The 20,589-nt window shown below is 34.0% G+C and overlaps 1 protein-coding gene across 2 annotated transcripts in view; it reads left to right on the top strand.

Annotated features, from left to right (window-relative positions):
- Nucleotides 1-20,589, top strand: part of ELP4 (elongator acetyltransferase complex subunit 4) — a 249,546-nt gene that overhangs the window by 85,062 nt on the left and 143,895 nt on the right. For both annotated transcript variants that reach the window (XM_007460926.1, XM_007460925.1), the window contains exons 6-7: nucleotides 3,728-3,812; nucleotides 8,316-8,504. In XM_007460926.1, coding sequence (XP_007460988.1) covers nucleotides 3,728-3,812; nucleotides 8,316-8,504 — 274 coding nt within the window. The remainder of the gene's footprint in view (nucleotides 1-3,727; nucleotides 3,813-8,315; nucleotides 8,505-20,589) is intronic.

Genomic DNA, 20,589 nt, shown 5'->3' with positions numbered 1-20,589 from the left:
GTTTTTTTTTTGTTGTTGTTAAATTTATTCTTTGGTCACATTGATACTTTTATAAGTATTTCTTTGTTCACTGAGAAACTGCAAGGTAATTATCTGTTATTCATTATCTACTTGATTTCTTTTCTAGGTATACATCTGATTCTTTTTCTTAGAGTAATGTTTTTTATCTTTCTTAATGAGACTGAATGACAGAATTACCTTTTGCAGGAAAACCAATGCCATTTGTTGATATAAATTAATGTTCTCTGATGCAGATATCCATTAGACCTCTTACTGAAAATCAGGGGGAGAGGGATATTGATAGGCATGAAAGTCTCATTTTTTCTGTCAACTTTTTAAAACATCTTAAACCTGGTCATCAGAATATAGGTTTACATTGGGTGATTGGGTCCCTTTTATCCATATTTGTATATTAATATAACGAAATTCATTCCTGTCAACATGGTAATATAATAGCAGATACATGAATAATAATGCACAATAATAATGCACATGGTCAATTTTATTTTTTTTAATTAAAGAAGGTTTTAAATGCTTAATATTTTAAAGGTGAAAATTAAAATTCTTATAATTTTTTATATTCTTTGTACTGTTGTAGTTTTAATGACATTTTAGAATTTCAAGATAGATAATTTTACTATGAAAGTGGTTGAAAATTATGAAAATCAGGCAAAATAAAATATGTGATTTGAAATGTGCTGCCTTTGAGATATGTTGTAAACACTATGATAACCTAACCTTTGTGAAATGTTTGGAAACATTAATAAGGAAGCCAGAGTCATATTTGTAACTGGGTTTCCTTCTTGACAACTGTTTTATGAGTTACTAGACTGCTGAACAAACAAAAAGGCAACATCCTCAAAATTAAAGGGGTTTAATAAAAAAAAAAAATTTAGGTGACAAGATATTTATTTTCAGCAAAAAAAATATATTACTATAAATATTGTTGACAAGGAAATTTATCTCATGGAGATAAACAATACTTAGTATTTTAATATTAATACCATATAAACTAGTTCAGTTTTAAAAGTTCTAATCCCATGTATCCAAAAATGAGTATTCTCAGTATACGTAAATATTGATTTTTTTCCCATTTATTTTGTCATCAAAGTGTTCATTTTCCTAGAAATCTAACTAGATCGGAAAATTTACTTTATTATAAAGTTCTAATCACTGTTAGTGATTGGGTTGTTTATGTCAATGTGAAATAGGAAAGAGACTAAGACGTATTTCACTTTATGTCTTGTTTTTGTTCTCATATCAAGAGAACAACTGCCCCCAAGCCATTGAAGAGAATCTTAGACCTATTATAGTTATCTTAACAGGCTGTGAGAAGATGAAATGGATAAATGGTGGCAACTAAGAAGTAATTTAATGTATGTGGTATTTAGTAGTATGCCTTTAGATAGCAAATTTACTACCAAATTCTTAAGGCAGATTTTATTAGTGAACAATTGGGGGGCAGAGGGAAAAATGCTTAAGAAACTTTTTGAACATATGAAATAATAATGGTCTTAGGTAGATTCATTATTGGTGGATTAGGATACACTGGATATGTTTTTGATCCACCCTCCTTTAACCCATATGACATTCGTCAAATGGTTGGCTGGAATTCATTTCATAATCTGGGACCTTGGAGCAGATTTTAGCCCCTGTGCAAAGCTAACTGACACAGATAGGGATTGAATCTGCTGTGTTCAAACAGCAATGCTGTGTTCTGTAAGTTGAGCTAGCCAGGACAAATACGTGTTAAGATGTGAAATAGTCACATCATTGTCCTTACAGAATATCATTGTTTATAGACACATTTCCTCACAAAAGTAGAAAAATGTGGTCATGAAATCCATTGTATTTGTATTGAAAATGGAGAAATAAGTATATGAGAAATAACTGTACTGCCAAATCCTTCAATTGGAGTAATACTTGTTTTGCACAGAACACCATTCTTTTCTTTTTTTTTTTTTTTTTTTTTTTTGGTACGAGGCCCTCTCACACAGGCCTCCCCAGAACACCATTCTTTTCTCTTGGTTTTCTTTTTTTGCTGCTGTTAAAGAGGTACTTTTGGGCTGGGTGTGACTGTTCTATAAAATGTTTACAGAGGTGTGCATATATTTTTTGCTGAACCACTTGCCATTGATTTGCACATATTAATTTAAGCAGTTTGCTACATTTCCTAACTTACATTCTTTAATGTTACCTGAATGCTTCAAATTATATTTCCATTTTTCTTTGTGGCAGGCACTTCTGCCTGTATGATCACTTTACTTAGGATCACAATAAAGCAAATACTTTTGTGGTTTTTTTTCTTTTTTATAAATTTATTTTTGGCTGCATTGGGTCTTCATTGCTGCACTTGGGCACTCTCTAGTCGCGGCGAGTGGGAGTTACTCTTCGTTGCGATGTGCAGGCTTCTCATTGTGGTGGCTTCTCTTGTTGCAGAGCATGGGCTCTAGGCGCGCAGGCTTCAAAGTTGTGGCAGGGGCTTCCCTGGTGGCGCAGTGGTTGAGAGTCCGCCTGTCGATGCAGGGGACGCGGGTTCATGCCCCGGTCCGTGAAGATCCCACATGCCGCCGAGCGGCTGGGCCCGTGAGCCATGGCCGCTGAGCCTGCGCGTCCAGAGCCTGTGCTCCGCAACGGGAGAGGCCACAACAGTGAGAGGCCCGCGTACCGCCAAAAAAAAAAAAAAAAGAGTTGTGGCAGAGGGCTCATTTGTGGCTCACGGGCTCATTTGTGGCTCGCGGGCTCTAGAGTGCAGGCTCAGTAGTTGTGGCACACAGGCTCAGTTGCTCCGCAACATGTGGGATCTTCCCGGTCCAGGGCTCAAACCTGTGTCCCCTGCATTGACAGGTAGATTCTTAACCATTACGCCACCAGGGAAGTCCCAATACTTTTGTATTTTTAAGATCACCTGCAGCTTTTACAGTACTAGGCACTTCAATTTCGATGAAATTGCAATGTTCCAGAATTTCATTATCATGACATTTAATGTTCAGATATAGCACACAGGTTGTCCATTATGAAGAATCTTAAATTCAGTTAATGTTAAAGCAGATTTTCTTCACTCTTACTAAATTTTTGTTACGTTTCATAGCACTTGTAAAATATTTTGAAATAGTAACATTAATGCTAATATTCATGTGGGAAACAGTTTATCTTCTTAAATTCATACATTTGTCTTATTGTCTTTTTTTTTAGACAGAAGTGGAGCTTATATTCACTTGTCTTCATTTTTCTTAAAAAGTTGTTTTTGAATTAATATTATTATTAATGATTTGTTCTAAGAATATTAAAACTTTGATGGAAGATGAGCTCAGGTGATCAGGACATTGATTCAGGTGTACTTGGCATAGCAGTTCATTAACTATGTGTTAATTATCTATGATTACTCCTGAAAAGCTATAGTGGCTTCATCTTTTAGGTTGCTTCATTTAATCATTAATTTTCTTGGAGGTAACTAAGCCTGACATAATTAATTCATCTCAGTCTCCACAGATTTTTATCTTCCCATGATGTCAAGAACATTGAGCTAGTTAACATAGGGCATTGCAACTTATTCCATGGATGTACTGACTTTTTATTTTAGAATGCCTTATACTATTTTGTCTTATATTTAAGTATAGTCTCATAAATGTATATCTTTTAATTATTTATTTAAAGTTTTAGCTTACAGTTTGTATTTCCTGTGTAATAAGCCCATTTATGCATTTGAACCACTTCTTATCAACAGTTCTTTGAACCATGGCTACATAAAGCTGCTGCAGTTTATCCAGAACATCATTTATGAGGAAGGATTTGATGGATCCAATCCCCAGGTATTGAGTACCTTGAAAGCCTTTTTATAATCATGTATATAATGCTGTTTTTAAACTCTCTAGGGGTAGACCCAGTAGGTCTTAGAATAATCAACAGCAAACAAGCTGTTTCTAAGCACAGAGGATGTAAATAAGCAGAGCACGGGCAGCCTTAGTTTGACTGTAAATGTGTATTTAGAATTTTAGCTAAGTTCTCAGTGGATGCCCATAAGATGTTCAGATACACTGTCAACATTATTTTTAAATATGTATTTGTAGTACCTGGAGTTAATAAATACCACAGTTTGAAAATTACTGTTAAATCTGCAAGACTTGTACTCTTCTATTGAAATTTTTTATATTTCTGTCATTTAGGCCTTAATGTTAAATTATCTTATGAGTAAGAATTAATTATTTCAAGATTTTATTTATTATATTATGCTTTGAGTTATCTCATTGAATAAAAGATGCATTTTTATTTGCTACATTAAAACATTTTATAAGTTAACTATTTCTCTGTAGCTCTATTTTTAAAAACTTCCTCTGGATTCCTACTATTAGAAATGTTCCGGTTAGTTTAACTTAAACAAAGTGAGGGAAATTTTATTTCTAGATATCATGCCTTTCACAATTCTTCCTCAGTGATTTTAATTGCTATTGCTGCTAAAAGTTTTGCATTTCATTTATATTATTTTAGCAGAATTATTTCCAGAGCACCATTATTTTTACTGAAGAAGACAAAAAAGCCACAAGTCTTATTTTCAGCATTATCAACTACATTTGCTCTTAATTTATATCCTAGATTTTTAAATATTCTTATAAGCTTTATTGCTATATTTAGCACTTTGTCCTTGGCAAAATAAATACTTCTAAAATTTCTTTTAATCATCAGTTTAATAGCAGGTTGAAAATACTTATGTGTGTATGGCAAAGCACATTCATTTATAGATGGTTTTTCATGTATGTTACAGTTTTTGTGATGGCCCTTGGTATTTAGTACAGTTTTATTTTGCTCATTGTTGTTCCATTTTTGGTCCTAGCTAAGATTTATGGGCACCATGTCTTCTCTTTGGTGGCAGTGCCCGTCTGGAGAGGTAATTGGTCCCTGACAGACACCTCTCCCCACTTGCTCTGGTAACTATGGAAACAGGCATGTCACAACAGTTCCTGTGGTACAGTGTGCAGAGCTGCTGCTCTTGTAGAATGATGACACATCTTCTAAGAGCAAGAAATTTTATAGAATGCAAAAAAGCAAAGGCAGAAACAAAGAGATACCCTTATACTTACATATATGGATATGTATACACACACACACGTCCGAAGAACCCTTAAAAAGCTATTATTGGAATAGAATGAAAGGTTTGTTTTCTTACTTGTTTATTTGACTATGGATCAACACTGTTTTCAGTAAACAATATTTTATTTCATGAACATTGATAGACAACAAACTGGTTTGGGTCTCTGAACCAGAAGTTCTATAACTTTTGACCTTCATAAAGATTGAACAGGGTTGAGACAGACGTTTTTATGGTGAGTACCAGGAATGCTAGAAACAAATTTTTAATTAAATTAAATATACCAATAAGTTATTATAAATATATATTTCCAATTTTATTAGAACTAAAATATAGTTAATGAATTCCCATATTTTTAAATTATGGATTGCATCATTTGCTAAATTGCCTAGTCTATAAATCTGCCTCAGAAACTTTAGATTACTTCCAGAAGCCACAGAAATGCATCTATCAGGCACTACTCCAAAAAATATTATTCCCGAGTCAAAATAACATTCTGACACTGAAATAAATCCTATTTTTAAAAGGATATTTTCATCTTACTTTCTCTATCACTACATTTTGAAATAAACTAGTTGGAGGCAACAAATAGAAATAGACTCTAAGGAACAGAATATTATATACTACCATACAATTAATAACAGTCGTAAGTAAAGTATTGTAGCTTATCCGTAAAGATACTTGGAGTGGAAACATTTACAAATCGCTGTCATAATTTTATTTTTAATTTTTGATTTTCAGATATCTAAGAAATAATACAATAAATGAAATTTGAACATGGATTTTACTTAGAGTACCAGATTAAATATTTTAGATCTTCTCATAGGAATAAATTTACTTATTGTTCAGCTGTCAGCAAATATTTATTTTTTTAATTTTATTATGCCTTACAGTATGCCCCACTATTATATGGTGTAGCAAGGAATTATACGTCCCAAACAACACAGGAAATTTGTAACTCAGCCTTTGTTTTTACAATACTGTCATATTTTTTAAAATATAAGTGTATTCCCTGGGTTGAAGTATTATGCTCAATTATGTTCTGATGTGCTGTGTACATATTTCACTTAAATATCTTATCACTCATTCATTCTCTGGCTTTTAATATTTTCATTCTTTCTATATGTGTATATCAGTGTAACTGTCAAAGTCACTAAATTGTGGTTCTCCTGATTCTGCACCTGACAGCATTTTTGTTATGAACTTGTGTAAACTTTTTGATACAGCAGTAGTAGGTAATGGTGACTGTGGGTGAAAATACAGCTGACCTTTAGTTTCTGAAGTGTTGACAAGGTAAACAATATGAGGCTGCTCTCCTTTTACCATCAGATTTCATTCTAATATCTAGATTTGGGGCGGGGGGGGGGAATTTTCTCTCTGTTTTTTCCAAGTTGCTCTTTCTGTTAGGAATATAACTTAAGTTACAGTTCATAAGATAACAAGTTTAAGGATGAGAAAAATGAAGCTTAATCTTGCCATTTTGTTTGAATTCTGAGTTTCTAAGTAATACATAAAAATGAATAACCTATCATATTTCACAGATATAGGAGCTCATTGGAAATTTATTTATACTTCTAACATATACCATGGTACATCATATTACTTCATTTTATTCAAGTAATGCAGAAATAAAAAGAAAATAATTTTTATGGACTGTTGAGGATCACCACATATGGTATCTTAGGTGCTTGTCATCATAACCTCAAGGCAACCAGAAAAAGAAATTGGACCAACTGCCTTGATATTGTTGTCTTTGTGCTTTAGGCCCTAGAAGTCAGAAAGTTTTTCTCAAATGTGCTTAGACTAAATTCCTCTTTTTAAAATCTCATTCTCGCAGTTTTATCCAGGCCCTTGTGTCACTTTATATATTTGAAGAATTATATGGTCTCATACAGCAATGTTCTATTCTATCCTTTTAATTTTAGAAATGAGAAAACTAAGGCCTAAGTAATTACTTGTTTTACCCAAAATCGTACATCTACTTAGTTGCACAATGCAGACTTTAAGTCTGTATCTTACCCATCTTACTATTGTCCCTGTAGTCTTTCCTCTTCTAACATTTCAACATTTTATTCATTTTCCCTACTTTCTTTTGTCAATAAATTCTCCTTGAAAAGGAATACAAAAAATCACTTGTGTGTCTACTATCAGGGAGATATTATATATATATTGTGTGTGTGTGTGTGTGTGTATATTGGGCAATAACTAGTTGGCTAATGAATTTTATTAGTAGTATTTTGTAGCAACAGCAAGTGATATATATATTTTAGGATCTTGTTTCATCAGAAATCACATCTAAAGTGGCATGTTCCAAATCTTTGCTTTGGGAGAATAGTCTTATTTTCCCCGTTAGAATTGTAATAATGATTTTCCAGTTATTTCCATGTGCCAGGTTTTGCTAAGAGCTCCTTCCTTTGCCTGGAAATTTTGCTGAATTGCTAAGGAAAGCATTTGCAAAACATTTGTTCAGTTAGAATAACCCAAACAGTAGAATTTATTATAAACACATCTGCTGGCAAACATTTATTGACAATCATTTTAGGTTTTATTTAATGGTTTTTCAATACTCTTTTCCCAAGAAATATCATTCACTATTATTATGACCTTAATGTCAATGGGATCAAGTTCCAAACATTCACCTGTTAAATTTTATTAAAAGTGTCAAATTATTATCATAAAAATAGCTTCAAGAAGAAAAAATAGAGGCAAGTGTAAAATGCTAAACCCCCCAAAATGCATTTTTAAACCTCTTTCAAACAAAATAGTAGGCGGTGGACATGATAGAATTTATCTGAGAGATAGTGAGCACTCTGTAGTTTATTGAAAGACTTACAGAGTTTTGTAAGAATGGTTTGTAAGCATTCTAGTTTAGATTCTCTTTATTATTACCTGTGATTTGTTATGTATTACTTTAATTGCCTCAAAGATAATTCTTAGTCACCGTTATGATTTAGAAACAAAAGCTTGAGGCTTGTGATACTCTTCAAATTTTCCAAAAGAAAAAACAAAACAACCGTTCTGCTATTTTTTTATAGTCTTGTAATCTAAAAGGTTTCCTTTACATTACCTTATTATTGACAATACATAAAACTTTTTACTACGTCTGTTGACATTATCTCCCTGATCTGTTTTGAATAAAAATAAGAACCGGCAGATAAAAGTAAAAGAGGTAGGTATCCTATTGTTTAATAAAACTTAATGTGTTTACCTCCCTCTCACTTTCCCTTAGAAAAAACAGAAAAACATTTTAAGAATAGGAATCCAGAATCTTGGTTCACCTTTGTGGGGAGATGACGTTTTCTGGACAGAAAACTGTGACAGCAATCACAGTCTTACAAAGTTCCTCTATATGCTCCGTGGTCTTCTGCGAAGCTCTCTTTCCGCCTGTATCATCACAGTGCCAACACACCTTATCCAGGTAAGAACTTTCCAAAACTACTTTCTCCTAACTCGTGGTTTATAGTGAAGAGCAGTTTATAAGTGCTTTATGAATGCGGTAAATTATTTTCATGTGCCATTTGGATAAAAGAGACTTCAGATGCTTGAAATGCCGGAGCAGCAAGATGTCTTTTAGATTATTCAGTTCTCTAGTACTTGTGGTTTTAATATACAGTGAGTATGTGGTAATTTCATCTTCACTAATTTTATTATTTTTTTCTTTGATTTATTGTGAACTTCCTAGTATCATTGTGACATGAGGTTGATTTTGCTGTCATATCTTGTCGTTGATCATAAAGCTGATCTGAATATAGATCTTGAAGAGATATTTTTACACCCATGTATAGCAGCATTATTCACAACAGCTAAAATGTAGAAGCAACCTGACTGTCCACTGACAGATGAATAGATAAGCAAAGTGTGGCATATCCACACAACAGGATATTATTCAGCCTTATAAAGGAAGGAAGGGGCTTCCCTAGTGGCGCAGTGGTTGAGAGCCCGCCTGCCGATGCAGGGGACACGGGTTCGTGCCCCGATCTGGGAAGATCCCACGTGCCACGGAGCGGCTGGGCCCGTGAGCCATAGCCGCTGAGCCTGCGCGTCCGGAACCTGGGCTCCACAACGGGAGAAGCCACAACAGTGAGAGGCCCGCATACCGCCAAAAAAAAAAAAAAAAAAAAAAAGGAAGGAAGTTTTCACATGTGCTACAACAGGGATAAATCTTGAGAACATTAGGCTCAGTGAAATAAGTCAATCACTGAAAGACAAATACTGTGAATCCAGTTATATGACATACTTGGAGTAGTCAAAATTATGGAGACAGAAAATAGAATGGTAGTTGCCAGGTGCTAGGGGTGGGAGGGAATGAGAGTTATTATTTTAATGGTTATGGAGTTTCAGTTTTACAAGATGCAAAGAGTTCTGGAGATGGCTGGTGGTGATGGTAGCACAACATTATGAATGTGTGGGTTTTTTTGTTTGTTTGTGTTTTTTGCGGTACGCGGGCCTCTCACTGTTGTGGCCTCTCCCATTGCGGAACACAGGCTCCAGACGCGCAGGCTCAGCGGCCATGGCTCACAGGCCTAGCCGCTCCGCGGCATATGGGATCTTCCCGGACCAGGGCACGAACCCGTGTCCCCTGCATTGGCAGGTGGACTCTCAACCACTGCACCACCAGGGAAGCCCTATGAATGTGCTTAATACCACTGAACTGTACACTTAAAAATGGTTAAGGGCTTCCCTGGTGGCACAGTGATTAAGAATCCACCTGCCAATGCAGGGGACACGGGTTTGAGCCCTGGGCCAGGAAGATCCCACATGCCGCAGAGCAACTAAGCCCATGCACCACAACTACTGAGCCTGCACTCTACAGCCCACGTGCCATAAATACTGAGCCTGCATGCCACAACTACTGAGGCCTGCAAGCCCAGAGCCCGTGCTCTGCAACAGGAGAAGCCACCACAATGAAGAGTAGTCCCCGCTTGCCACAACTAGGGAAATCTCATGAGCAGCAATGAAGACCCAATGCAGCCAAACATAAATAAATTTATTTATTTATTTGTTAAATGGTTAAAATGGTAAACTTTACACTATATGTACTTTACCGCAGTAAAAAAAATTGAAAAAAAAGCTGATCTGAATAGGACTAGTCCCTGTCTTCCCTCCTGGTTTCTATATATATTTCTCCTGAAGTTACACTCTCATAAAAAGAGGCCAGCCTCCCCAGAGAAAGAGGGGTCTTTGTAAGATTTCCTCATTGGTTCAAACAAGTTCTTTTCTTAAGAGTGTTCAAGGGGCAAGTTTGGGACTGTTTCCACAGTACGTATGTATATATGTACACATTCACTATAACATGATACTAGAAATAATATAACTGAAATACCTGCTGCAATGAATGGAATGTGAAAGTCAAAGTAACTAAATCACTGAAGTCATTTTTTCTAATGTACATACTAAAACACTTTGATTTGGAATGAATTATAGCAGAGAAGTTTTGAACTTTGTTTTACTTCTCTAAGAAGTAGCAATTATAACAATAATGAGAACAACTAGCAAATAAAAAACACTAAGTCAGGACCTAACAATCCTTATAGAATTTTTATGTGAATGCTGTTATCTCCATTTTACATATAAGGAAACTGAGGTATAGCGAAATTCAGAAATTAGATCAAGGTTAAATACTTGAGAAACCATAATTTGAACCCAGAAAATCAGATTCTAGAGCCATATTATGGGAAAATTCTACTACAATATCTAACAGATTTGTATTCTGGAACTCATTCTTTCAAAGCTAGTAAATCTCAAATCTTTAACCTTAGAGCTAAGTAGAAAGGACTTGAAGGGTTCATCTGAATTAAGCTCCTGTCCTTAGATACGTTAAGCATTATCCCTGTTTCACCACTGAGGTCTGAACTTAAATGACATATTCAAGCAAATCAGAGAAACAAGGACTATGCTTGGTGACACTCAAAGGTCTGTGAGAACTTTACATTTAATTACATTAACAGAAATATAGCAGATGTAATTGAAATTTGGAGGTCTCCAGGGAGTACTTGGGTACTCGAATAAGAATAGACATATAAAACAATGGAATAGAATTGACAGTCTAGAAATAAACCCATACATCTATGGTCAACAAGGGTGCCAAGACCATTCAATAAGAAAAGAATAACCTTTCAACAAATGGCATGGGTCAACTAGATAGCTACATGCAAAAGAATGAAGTTTGGACCCTTACCTCACACCATATACAAAAATTAATTCAGAATGAATCAAAGACCTAAATTTAAGAACCAAAATAATTATGAAATAAATATGCGTATATATGTAATTTTAAAATTTATTGCAAAGGTGCCTATGCAATAAAGAAAAGAAAGAAAAAAATTTCTAAGGCCATTTTGGTAGTGATCATCATTATTATTTAGAGAAGAGATTCCAAACCTCTTGTGAATGTTTGTGACAGTGATTCCTCTAGCCTCTGTGTAAGGGAAGAGCAGTAATACTATCAGAAGACTTCAAATCATCCTATGTACACCACTGAACATTAAGCAGTATTTGAATTTTGGTATTTTATAGATATATTTGAATTCTTGTAAAACTGAAAAAGATATAATTTAAATTCTGCTTTTTAAAATACCAGTAAAGAGACTATTTTGAAATGGAAATAGGAAAACATAAGGTCAGACTTTGGTGACCTTATACCACAGTCTCTTCCCTGGAGAATTTTGCCTAGCTATCGTGTAGTAGTCTTCTGGTCCTAATATCAGTGGAGCTATAAGGAAAAACAAATAAATTATTCCCTTGCTCTTTGAACATGACATCTGACCATATGTTTGGTTTTTTATGAAAATACTTAGGAGAAAATGTAAAACTTAACAGTTTGCTTAAACCAGTCATGATATGAATAGTGGATAAAACTCTAACTCTTAAAGACTGGCAAGGAAAATCACAATGTTTAGGCTAAGAAAAGAGAGTAAGAAGTGGAAGCAGTATGCTTACAAAGCTAACCAAAGACATATACATACACAGAACCAGGGAACTGTGAGTTTGTTTAATAAAAACTTACATAGTGATTTCTACAGGCCAGTTGCAGTCCTAAGATCTTTTCAAATATTAACTCATTTAATCCTTATCATAATCCTATATTGTTGGTGCTATCATTATTTCCATTTTATAGATAAGGAAAAAGGGACAGAAAATTTAAGTGACTTTCCCAAGATCACGCAGCTACTTGAGTGGCAGGATTTAGATCTAAGTGTTTCCCTTCCAAGTACCATACTCTTAAACACCATACTCTGCTGCTTATTCAATGGAAGTACTAAAATAGGGTCAAAATTAAGAAGCAGACTGTGTACAAAGTAGCATTCAATGATAGAAAGAGCCTGGGCTTTGGAGGGAGATAGACCCAATTAGTTATTTGGTCTTAGTCAAGGCCTAACTTTCTCAGCCTCAGCTTCTTCATTTGTAAAAATTCAGAGGATTAGCAATAACATGTGCTCACCCAGTGCTGGCACATGGTAGGCACTCATTATATGTCAACAATTGTCACCTTCACTATTGTTACTTAAACACACCTCCAAAACTGAGAATTTGAACAGAGATCAGGCTACAAAAACTAAGGTACACAAGTCCGTCGAAGTAATAGAAATCTTCAGCATTCTGCCGCTCTTTATGAACAACATGGACAGGATCTTCTCACAGGTTGGACAGGATCTTCTCACAGCTTAGACAGGTTAGGAACCTTGGCTGAAGTCAGATGGCCATTGAAGTCTTAGTAACATCACCTTTTTGTAACATGACTCTTTTTAACATCATACGTCAACTTCCTCTCGACTATGACCAGTGCCTTCCCTGCAGACTCTAAGTCAAGGTTTAAATGGTGATTGAATAATTTATTCAATCAACAAATATTGATTGCAAGTACTATCCTAGGCATCCATGGGGATAAAGTAGTGAACAAGACAAACAAGATCCCATCTTCCTGGAGTTTTTTCAGAAATATGAAAGACAGAATGAATGGAGCAGACAATCAGTATATGTACGTATTTTGGATGCTTGAGCTTGGTGTTTGAGAGTAAAGTAGATTCTGGCAGGAAATAGAAATGCAGTTTGATATCCTTGGAAATTTTGTCATATAATTAAACATCTATAGATAATAGAAGTGTGACACCTTTATTTGAATATATTATATAAAGTAACACTACATTAAAAGTATATAAAATATCTATTTCTCTTAGATTGTGAAAAACAGCCAATCACAACCCTCAGAATGGGAAAAAATATTTGCAAACGAAGCAACTGACAAAGGATTAATCTCCAAAATATACAGGCAGCTCATGCAGCTCAATATCAAAAAAACAAACAACCCAATCCAAAAATGGGCAGAAAACCTAAATAGACATTTCTCCAAAGATATACAGATTGCCAACAAACACATGAAAGGATGCACAACATCACTAATCATTAGAGAAATGCAAATCAAAACTACAGTGCGGTATTACCTCATACCAGTCAGAATGGCCATCATCAAAAGATCTACAAACAATAAATGCTGGTTGGTGGGAATGTAAATTGATACAGCCACTATGGAGAACAGTATGGAGGTTCCTTAAAAAACTTTTAAAAATAGAACTACCATACAACCTAGCAATCCCACTACTGGGCATATACCCTGAGAAAACCATAACTCAAAAAGAGTCATGTTACCACAATGTTCATTGCAGCTCTATTTACACTGGCCAGGACATGGAAGCAACCTAAGTGTCCATCGACAAATGAATGAATAAAGATGTGGCACATATATACAATGGAATGTTACTCATCCATAAAAAGAAACAAAATTGAGTTATTTGTAGTGAGATGGATGGACCTAGAGACTGTCATACAGAGTGAAGTAAGTCAAAAAGAGAAAAACAAAGACCGTATACTAACACATATATATGGAATCTAAAAAAAAAAAAAGATTCTGAAGAACCTAGGAGCAGGACAGGAATAAAGATGCAGTCATAGAGAATGGACTTGAGGACATGGGGAGGGGGAAGTGTAAGCTGGGACGACGTGAGATAGTGGCATGGACATATATACACTACCCAATGTAAAATAGATAGCTAGTGGGAAGCAACCACATAGCACAGGGAAGTCAGCTCCGTGCTTTGTGTCCACCTAGAGGGGTGGGATAGGGAGGGTGGGAAGAAGACACAAGAGGGAGGAGATATGGGGATATATGTTTACGTATAGCTTATTCACTTTGTTATACAGCAGAAACTAACACACCATTGTAAGGCAATTATACTCCAATAAAGATGTTAAAAATAAAGATTACATGAAGTACAAAAAAAATAGCCAATCAGTGTTCTTACTTTAGTTATTAGCATTCTGTCAGACCTGTACAGTAATGATTAGTTACCCTTTATTGTACTTTTGGCATGCTTCCCATGTTTAATTTCATTGTAGAGAAGGAACACATAGTTAAGGAAATTGCAAAGAGGGGGAAAAGTTAAAAAAGGGAAAATAATGACATAGATTCGAAACTGACTTTAACTTATTGTTGTAATAAGACTTTTGCAAGTAGAGTGGAAAAGAATTATTTTTAAATTTGCATTTGAACTATTTTCTGCTCAGCCTCATAACTTTGAACTTGACATAGTTTATTTCCTTTGGGTTAGAGATTATTTTCATCACAGCACAGGAAATAACAAGCATACATTGAAACAAATGAATAAAATAAATTCTAAATATCTGTTTGCTGAAAACACTAAAATTATTCGTCAAATATATTATGAATGTCTTAAAATATGTATATGCATATATAGTCCTAAACAATTTTCCCTGTGAAGTAGTATTATTATCTGCTCTCTTGCTGGAATATAGTTTTAGTATCTGTCCAAAGACACTGTACTAAAAATGTATGTGAAAATGGCCAAGTTAAATACAGACATTGTTACATGCTGAACTGTGGAGCAAAGTGTCATTAGAAGGAGCAGAACTATGGACGGCTCCCCTATATTCCGGCATTACTCAGTTCCCAGATCCCTGCTGTGTAGTTGTTCCACTCGCCAAGAAGCCTGTTAAAGAGCCCCCAAGAGCATGTGTACAGCCCTCCATGTTAATAGTTAATTGGTGAGGATGGCAAGATGAGAGGACAGCCGAACATGTGGTCTCTCAGACTCAAGCAGTAGACAGACCTTTAGTTATAATAACAGCAGCTGCTCACATTCTCACAACTCAACTGTTCAAAACTGTTGTCGAGTGAAGATTATAGTGGATTGAAAAAGAAAGAGGAAAAGTTACATCTAAGAAAAATAACTAAAACCCTACCTTGAAACTCTTCCTTCCTATTATCTTAAGTATGAGAATATTATTTCAACTTTTAAACTCTTAAGTATAAATTTCCATATTAAAGATTGTTATATTTCAGCTACACTGAACATTCTGCTGCTTTTTTTCCTGTTTACTGTTAGAAATACAAATGTCTGTACACCCTTCGAAACTTTATTTAATGAGCTTTTTTTACACGGTGATAACTTTGAAGCTGTTACAATTGGTTACTGTTTGATTTCCATATCTAGCAATATATGAAACTAATGTTTTTTGGTCTTATAAATGAGAACTGGCTTACTATTAGCGAAATTTGTCATCCACTTGCAAATTATACAAATATTTTGTGGCTTTTAAATTAATTTTATTTGCAATTATCAGTGACAGTTCTGCTTAAGGAAAATGGTGACCAATAACATTTATTCTTTTTGGAAATAGAAACTTAGTTTCATGCCTTATTATGATTATATTGGCGAGGAGAAAGGAAAATAAATTTCCCCTAGCTTATGCATTTTGTTTACACAATCTGTGACAGGTTGTTCTTGATTTGTATTTTTTATTGATTGAAAACACTTTTACCTGAAACTGTCAGGAAATAAATATTAAAGCACTTAGAGTTGTAATTAAAATAGGAAAGGTTATTTTTCTATACCTTCCTCACAGCTTTCCTTTCAAAAAGAAAATTTACTTTTTATTATTGCTAATCTATTCAAGCTGTCATAATCTACACTTTTAAGGAATTTTTAAATATAAACAACCCAATAAATTTCTCCTTAACTATAATAATGCAGGAATGAAAACTTCCTTGACATTTTTGATGATAAAATATGAAATAACTTTTTCTCATTCTACAATAATTCTTTGTATTGCTAGCATTTAATGTATTTGCTTATAGAACATTAGTTGGTAAACTATTTAAACTTTCTTTTATTCAGAATAGATTTTAGATTTGTAACTGGCCTATAACATTTTTATTGGTCATCACTGGCACTTCATCAATAATAACCCTATTCAGTTTTTATCATAAACCACTATTTTCCAACAATTTTATCTGTGGAATTTCCCTCCCCACCCTTCCCCCGCCTCCAGCTACCTCACTGAAGAAAACTATCACCAGCATTAGTTAGCTTATACCAAGGAAAAATCATTTTCTGAAGAAAAGCAGGAAAACAGGCCCTTGTTACATGTCTCTTGAAAATTGAAAGAAGTTTTAGTGTGTTATTTTAATTGATATATTTTCAAATCAATCCTCTGTAATATTAATATATGAAAACTTTGAACCCACTGAAGTAAATGATGCAGTATGTTTCAGTGTGGAGAAATTCAGAACAAACCTTTTCACATCCATAAACTTTTGTGTTCATGCTGAGTATTTTAGCAGCTAAACTCTAAGGCAAGCAATGGACAGCTATAGAACTAACCACTAATATAGGATTATGAAATGTGGACTCCAGTGGCCTTGTGAATTTCTCTCAGTGTGAGATCTTTTATTCTTAAAACAAGACCTAAGAATAATTGTATGGTAAGGGAACAACAGACTCTTATGAGTTTACCACTATAAAATTCTGGAAAATATTTTTTTTCTAATTGTTGATATGAGCATCATTATAGGAAAGCATAACAACACCTTCTGCCATATAACTTAATCTATCTTAAATGGTCTTTTTAAATGTACTTTATTAAGGAGAATTATTATTTGAAATGGTCTTTTTAAATACAGTTTGTTACAAATATTTAAGGCTGAAAATTACAGATTCAATCTCTTGATCACGATTATCAATTATTAAAGGATAAAGTTGGATATTCTGGGTATCAATTTTTCATATTATCAACTAAGAATCTGCCTTAATTTTTCTAGACCTTCTCAATTACTCTGATATAGATTGCAAAAAGTTAATATTTTTAAAAGTTTAAAAAGAAATAATTATTTTTAATAAAATGAATCATATTAAACCCATATTAATTTTACCATATTTGTCAAATTCCAGTCTTTGAAAATTTAGTAACTTCATACAAGTCTGGTTGGGTGTAAACAGAGTCTGTTTTTCTTTACAACAACAAATAATAGAACTGTGTTTCAACTCTGCTCCTATATGCTTGGATTTATAAATTTTTATAGTTCCAGTGTTCTTTTTCTTCTGTTTCATATTACACAATCTAGTGTTTGATTAATTTTTTAAATCAAATCTTAGCTTGTATGCATTATACTTATATTTCTAATTTACTTTCTTGGTCCAGGATGTTTGAAAGTTTTTACAGAAATAAACTCCAAATTTCTTATAAGTTTCTGTCTACGTAGAGCATTAGGAGCCGTATATGTGCCATTTTGTCATAGTGTAAATATGCATATTAAATAAGGGTAGCATATTTAAAACTGTCAGTAAGATTCATGTGTGTCTTCAAAAGTAAAAAGAGTCATTTAGAAACCTTTTATTATGATTAATCTAACCAAATCATATTCGATAAGGCATACAATGAAAAATAATTTTGACTTTAAATATTTTTTGCTTTCCCTAAAATTATGAAGTTTTGGTTCATGTGGCGATTCATACCATATAGTTCCTAGTGGTGGTGATGGTTGGTAAAGTACTATTTAGAGCCAAAATTTTCAAATATATCAATGATAGAAATAGTGAAATGTCTCATCACAGTATGGAGATTGAGTCATCTGTTTGGGCATATGGAATCTTTGGCTGCTGGACTGCATAGTCTTTATAATGCCCAATGTCCAGGCATGGACACAACTGTTCTGGGAGCAGAATCGGGGAGGGACTCTGTGTTTCGTCTCCTTGAACATGATAGAAGAAAAAAAGGGGAAGGATCTTTAACATTATTTTTATTATAGACTCTCCTCTACTACATCACTTTTGTGTACAGAAAAGAAGTACAACTTTACTTAATTTTGTATTTATTTTACAAATAGAATTACTAAGCTTTTTATCTTGGGTGTTACAAGCTTTCTGAAAAACACCTATAAGAAAATGCAAATTTTGAATTATTCCTATTTATATACTTAGATGCATACCTTCCCTTAAAGAAAGATTACTGTCTTCAAAGAAGGGTGATACTTATTTCTTAATATCGAGACAAAACATGCTTGTAACGAATTATAATTTAAAACTGTTTAAGTACCAGGTCATATATTATATCCTAACATTATTTTTTAACCCTTTGCTATTAATTACATTATTATTACTATATAAAGAGTTCCCGCTTCTCTAATAATGTTTTCACACCCTATGTAGTTAATCTTTAATGTTGGGGAGGACGGGAGAGAGATTAAATTAGCCTTGTAACCTCTTTCTCTTCCAAACTGATGATGGAAAATAAAAGCTCTTAGCCACAAAATGTTAACACTTAGAATTAATATTTAATTAGACTAGCAAATTGTACACAGTGGCTGAAAGCTTCCGAAGAGTTTTTAGTGCCACAATTGACCTACAGGTTTAATAATAACTCACTTCTAGAAGCAAGTGCCAGTTCAGCATAGTAGAGCCACTGCAAGAAAGTCCTGAGAGATTAAAATCAGCAAACCAAATGGCAGGCAGGGATTCCTGGGATGGAGCCTTCTGGAAAGCTGGGAGCTGGAATAGCTTTTAAGCCAGGATTCAGATGAGAACAGTGGGTGAAAAAGCTGATCCCTCCTGTTCTGGGAGCTTCTGGTTGTAGGCCAAAATCTTAGAACAGATTTTTACTAAATGTTTTTGCTGCAGCTATTAACTTACATTGAAAATCAAATATTGAATAATTTTTCTGTAAAATTTAACAAAATTTTTGTGTAAACATTAGTTCTTAATTTCTTATATATTAGTACATAATATCTGTAAACTCAGATCATTAGATTATCAGATGGGTTTGGCGCTGTACATCTATGCTGTTTTGCTGTGACATGCTGTTTCCTTGTTCCCTGTATAGTTGATTTATATGGTTCATTTCTATATTATTTCATTACGGGACATTATGCAGAGCCTGAGAAAGAGATTCTGAAGTCTGTAGCCCAAGAAATTTTTTCTTCCAGAAGAGATATATATCAACAAACATAAATCAGAAGCATTTTTAATTTTTAAAGACCTAATATTTATAAAAGCAATTCTACATTTGTTTATGCTTATGATGCAATTAAATTATAAGTAAATAATTGGGCCTCCTGGTGAAACATTGGATCCTTATATCTCTGAGAAATTAATCTGGTGAAAAAATAGGATACCATGAGTTTGAAAATGTGCAAACACAGAACAGCCAACTAAAAAAGGAACACCTTACATAATTTGTTGGTTATATCTTAAATAATTGAAGGAAAGCTAGTCATTAGTTAAAAATTCAAGCAGGTGAGAACCTTGCCAGCAGAGGGAGTAGTCCTGTCTTCCGTCAGGTTCCCATCATATTCCCACCTGCCTCAGCCTTTTTCGCAGCCAGTCTCCCATCTGGACCTGGCTCTGTCAGCCTGTTCCTGATGACAGGCTATAATTTTACACTCAATATGGGATTATTCTAAGCTGATTTTAAATTTTAGTATCTTTAACCTACCACTGCATCGCAAACATCAGCTGGATGCTCTGTGTGATATTTGGATATTAGCAGTTGTTTTTCCAGGCAGGGTGTGAGCTTTTGGACATCTGCGAATGGCATTTTAAGGGTTTCATGTATAAAGTAGTGAGCAACAAATTTCTGATTTAGGAAGTTACCCATAAAAGATTTAAAAATACAATTAAATTTCCATGGGAATAATTTCTATAATATGAAACTAGATGATGTGTAGTTTATTAAAAATGCCTAAAATTAATTTTGAATATTTTCCTATTATTCTGTTCAGCCTATTCATTACAGTATTTTGTTCAGTCCATTTATAAGGGTTTTCAGAATATGTAAGTTTTTTTAATGTTTTATATAATAACTTACTAAAAAATAAAACTGATGTAAACAAATGTTCTGCAAAGCATGTAGTATTTGAGACCAGGGTAAATGTAAATAATATATCTGAAAATAACATCGTGTGTTCTTTAAAAAATGCTTCAATTTTAAGGAACCAACATTTTCATACCAAAATATAGAATAACAAGCGTATGATCAGATGGAAAACAAAAAATATGGCTCCATTGCTTAATCCTAGTAAAAATCCTGGTATTTGGCAACATACTCAGCAATTTCTTTTGCCCTTGAGGTAGGTATATTTACCATTAGCTTCTTTGTGGATATGTTTTAAACATTAGAAAAAGGAACCAAAATATGTTGTTTTATGATTTCCC

Source organism: Lipotes vexillifer, unplaced genomic scaffold (assembly GCF_000442215.2).
Source record: "Lipotes vexillifer unplaced genomic scaffold, Lipotes_vexillifer_v1.1 scaffold627, whole genome shotgun sequence".
NCBI lineage: Eukaryota > Metazoa > Chordata > Mammalia > Artiodactyla > Lipotidae > Lipotes > Lipotes vexillifer.
Note: the sequence above shows the minus strand (reverse complement) of the source record. Positions and strands in the feature narration are given on the sequence as shown.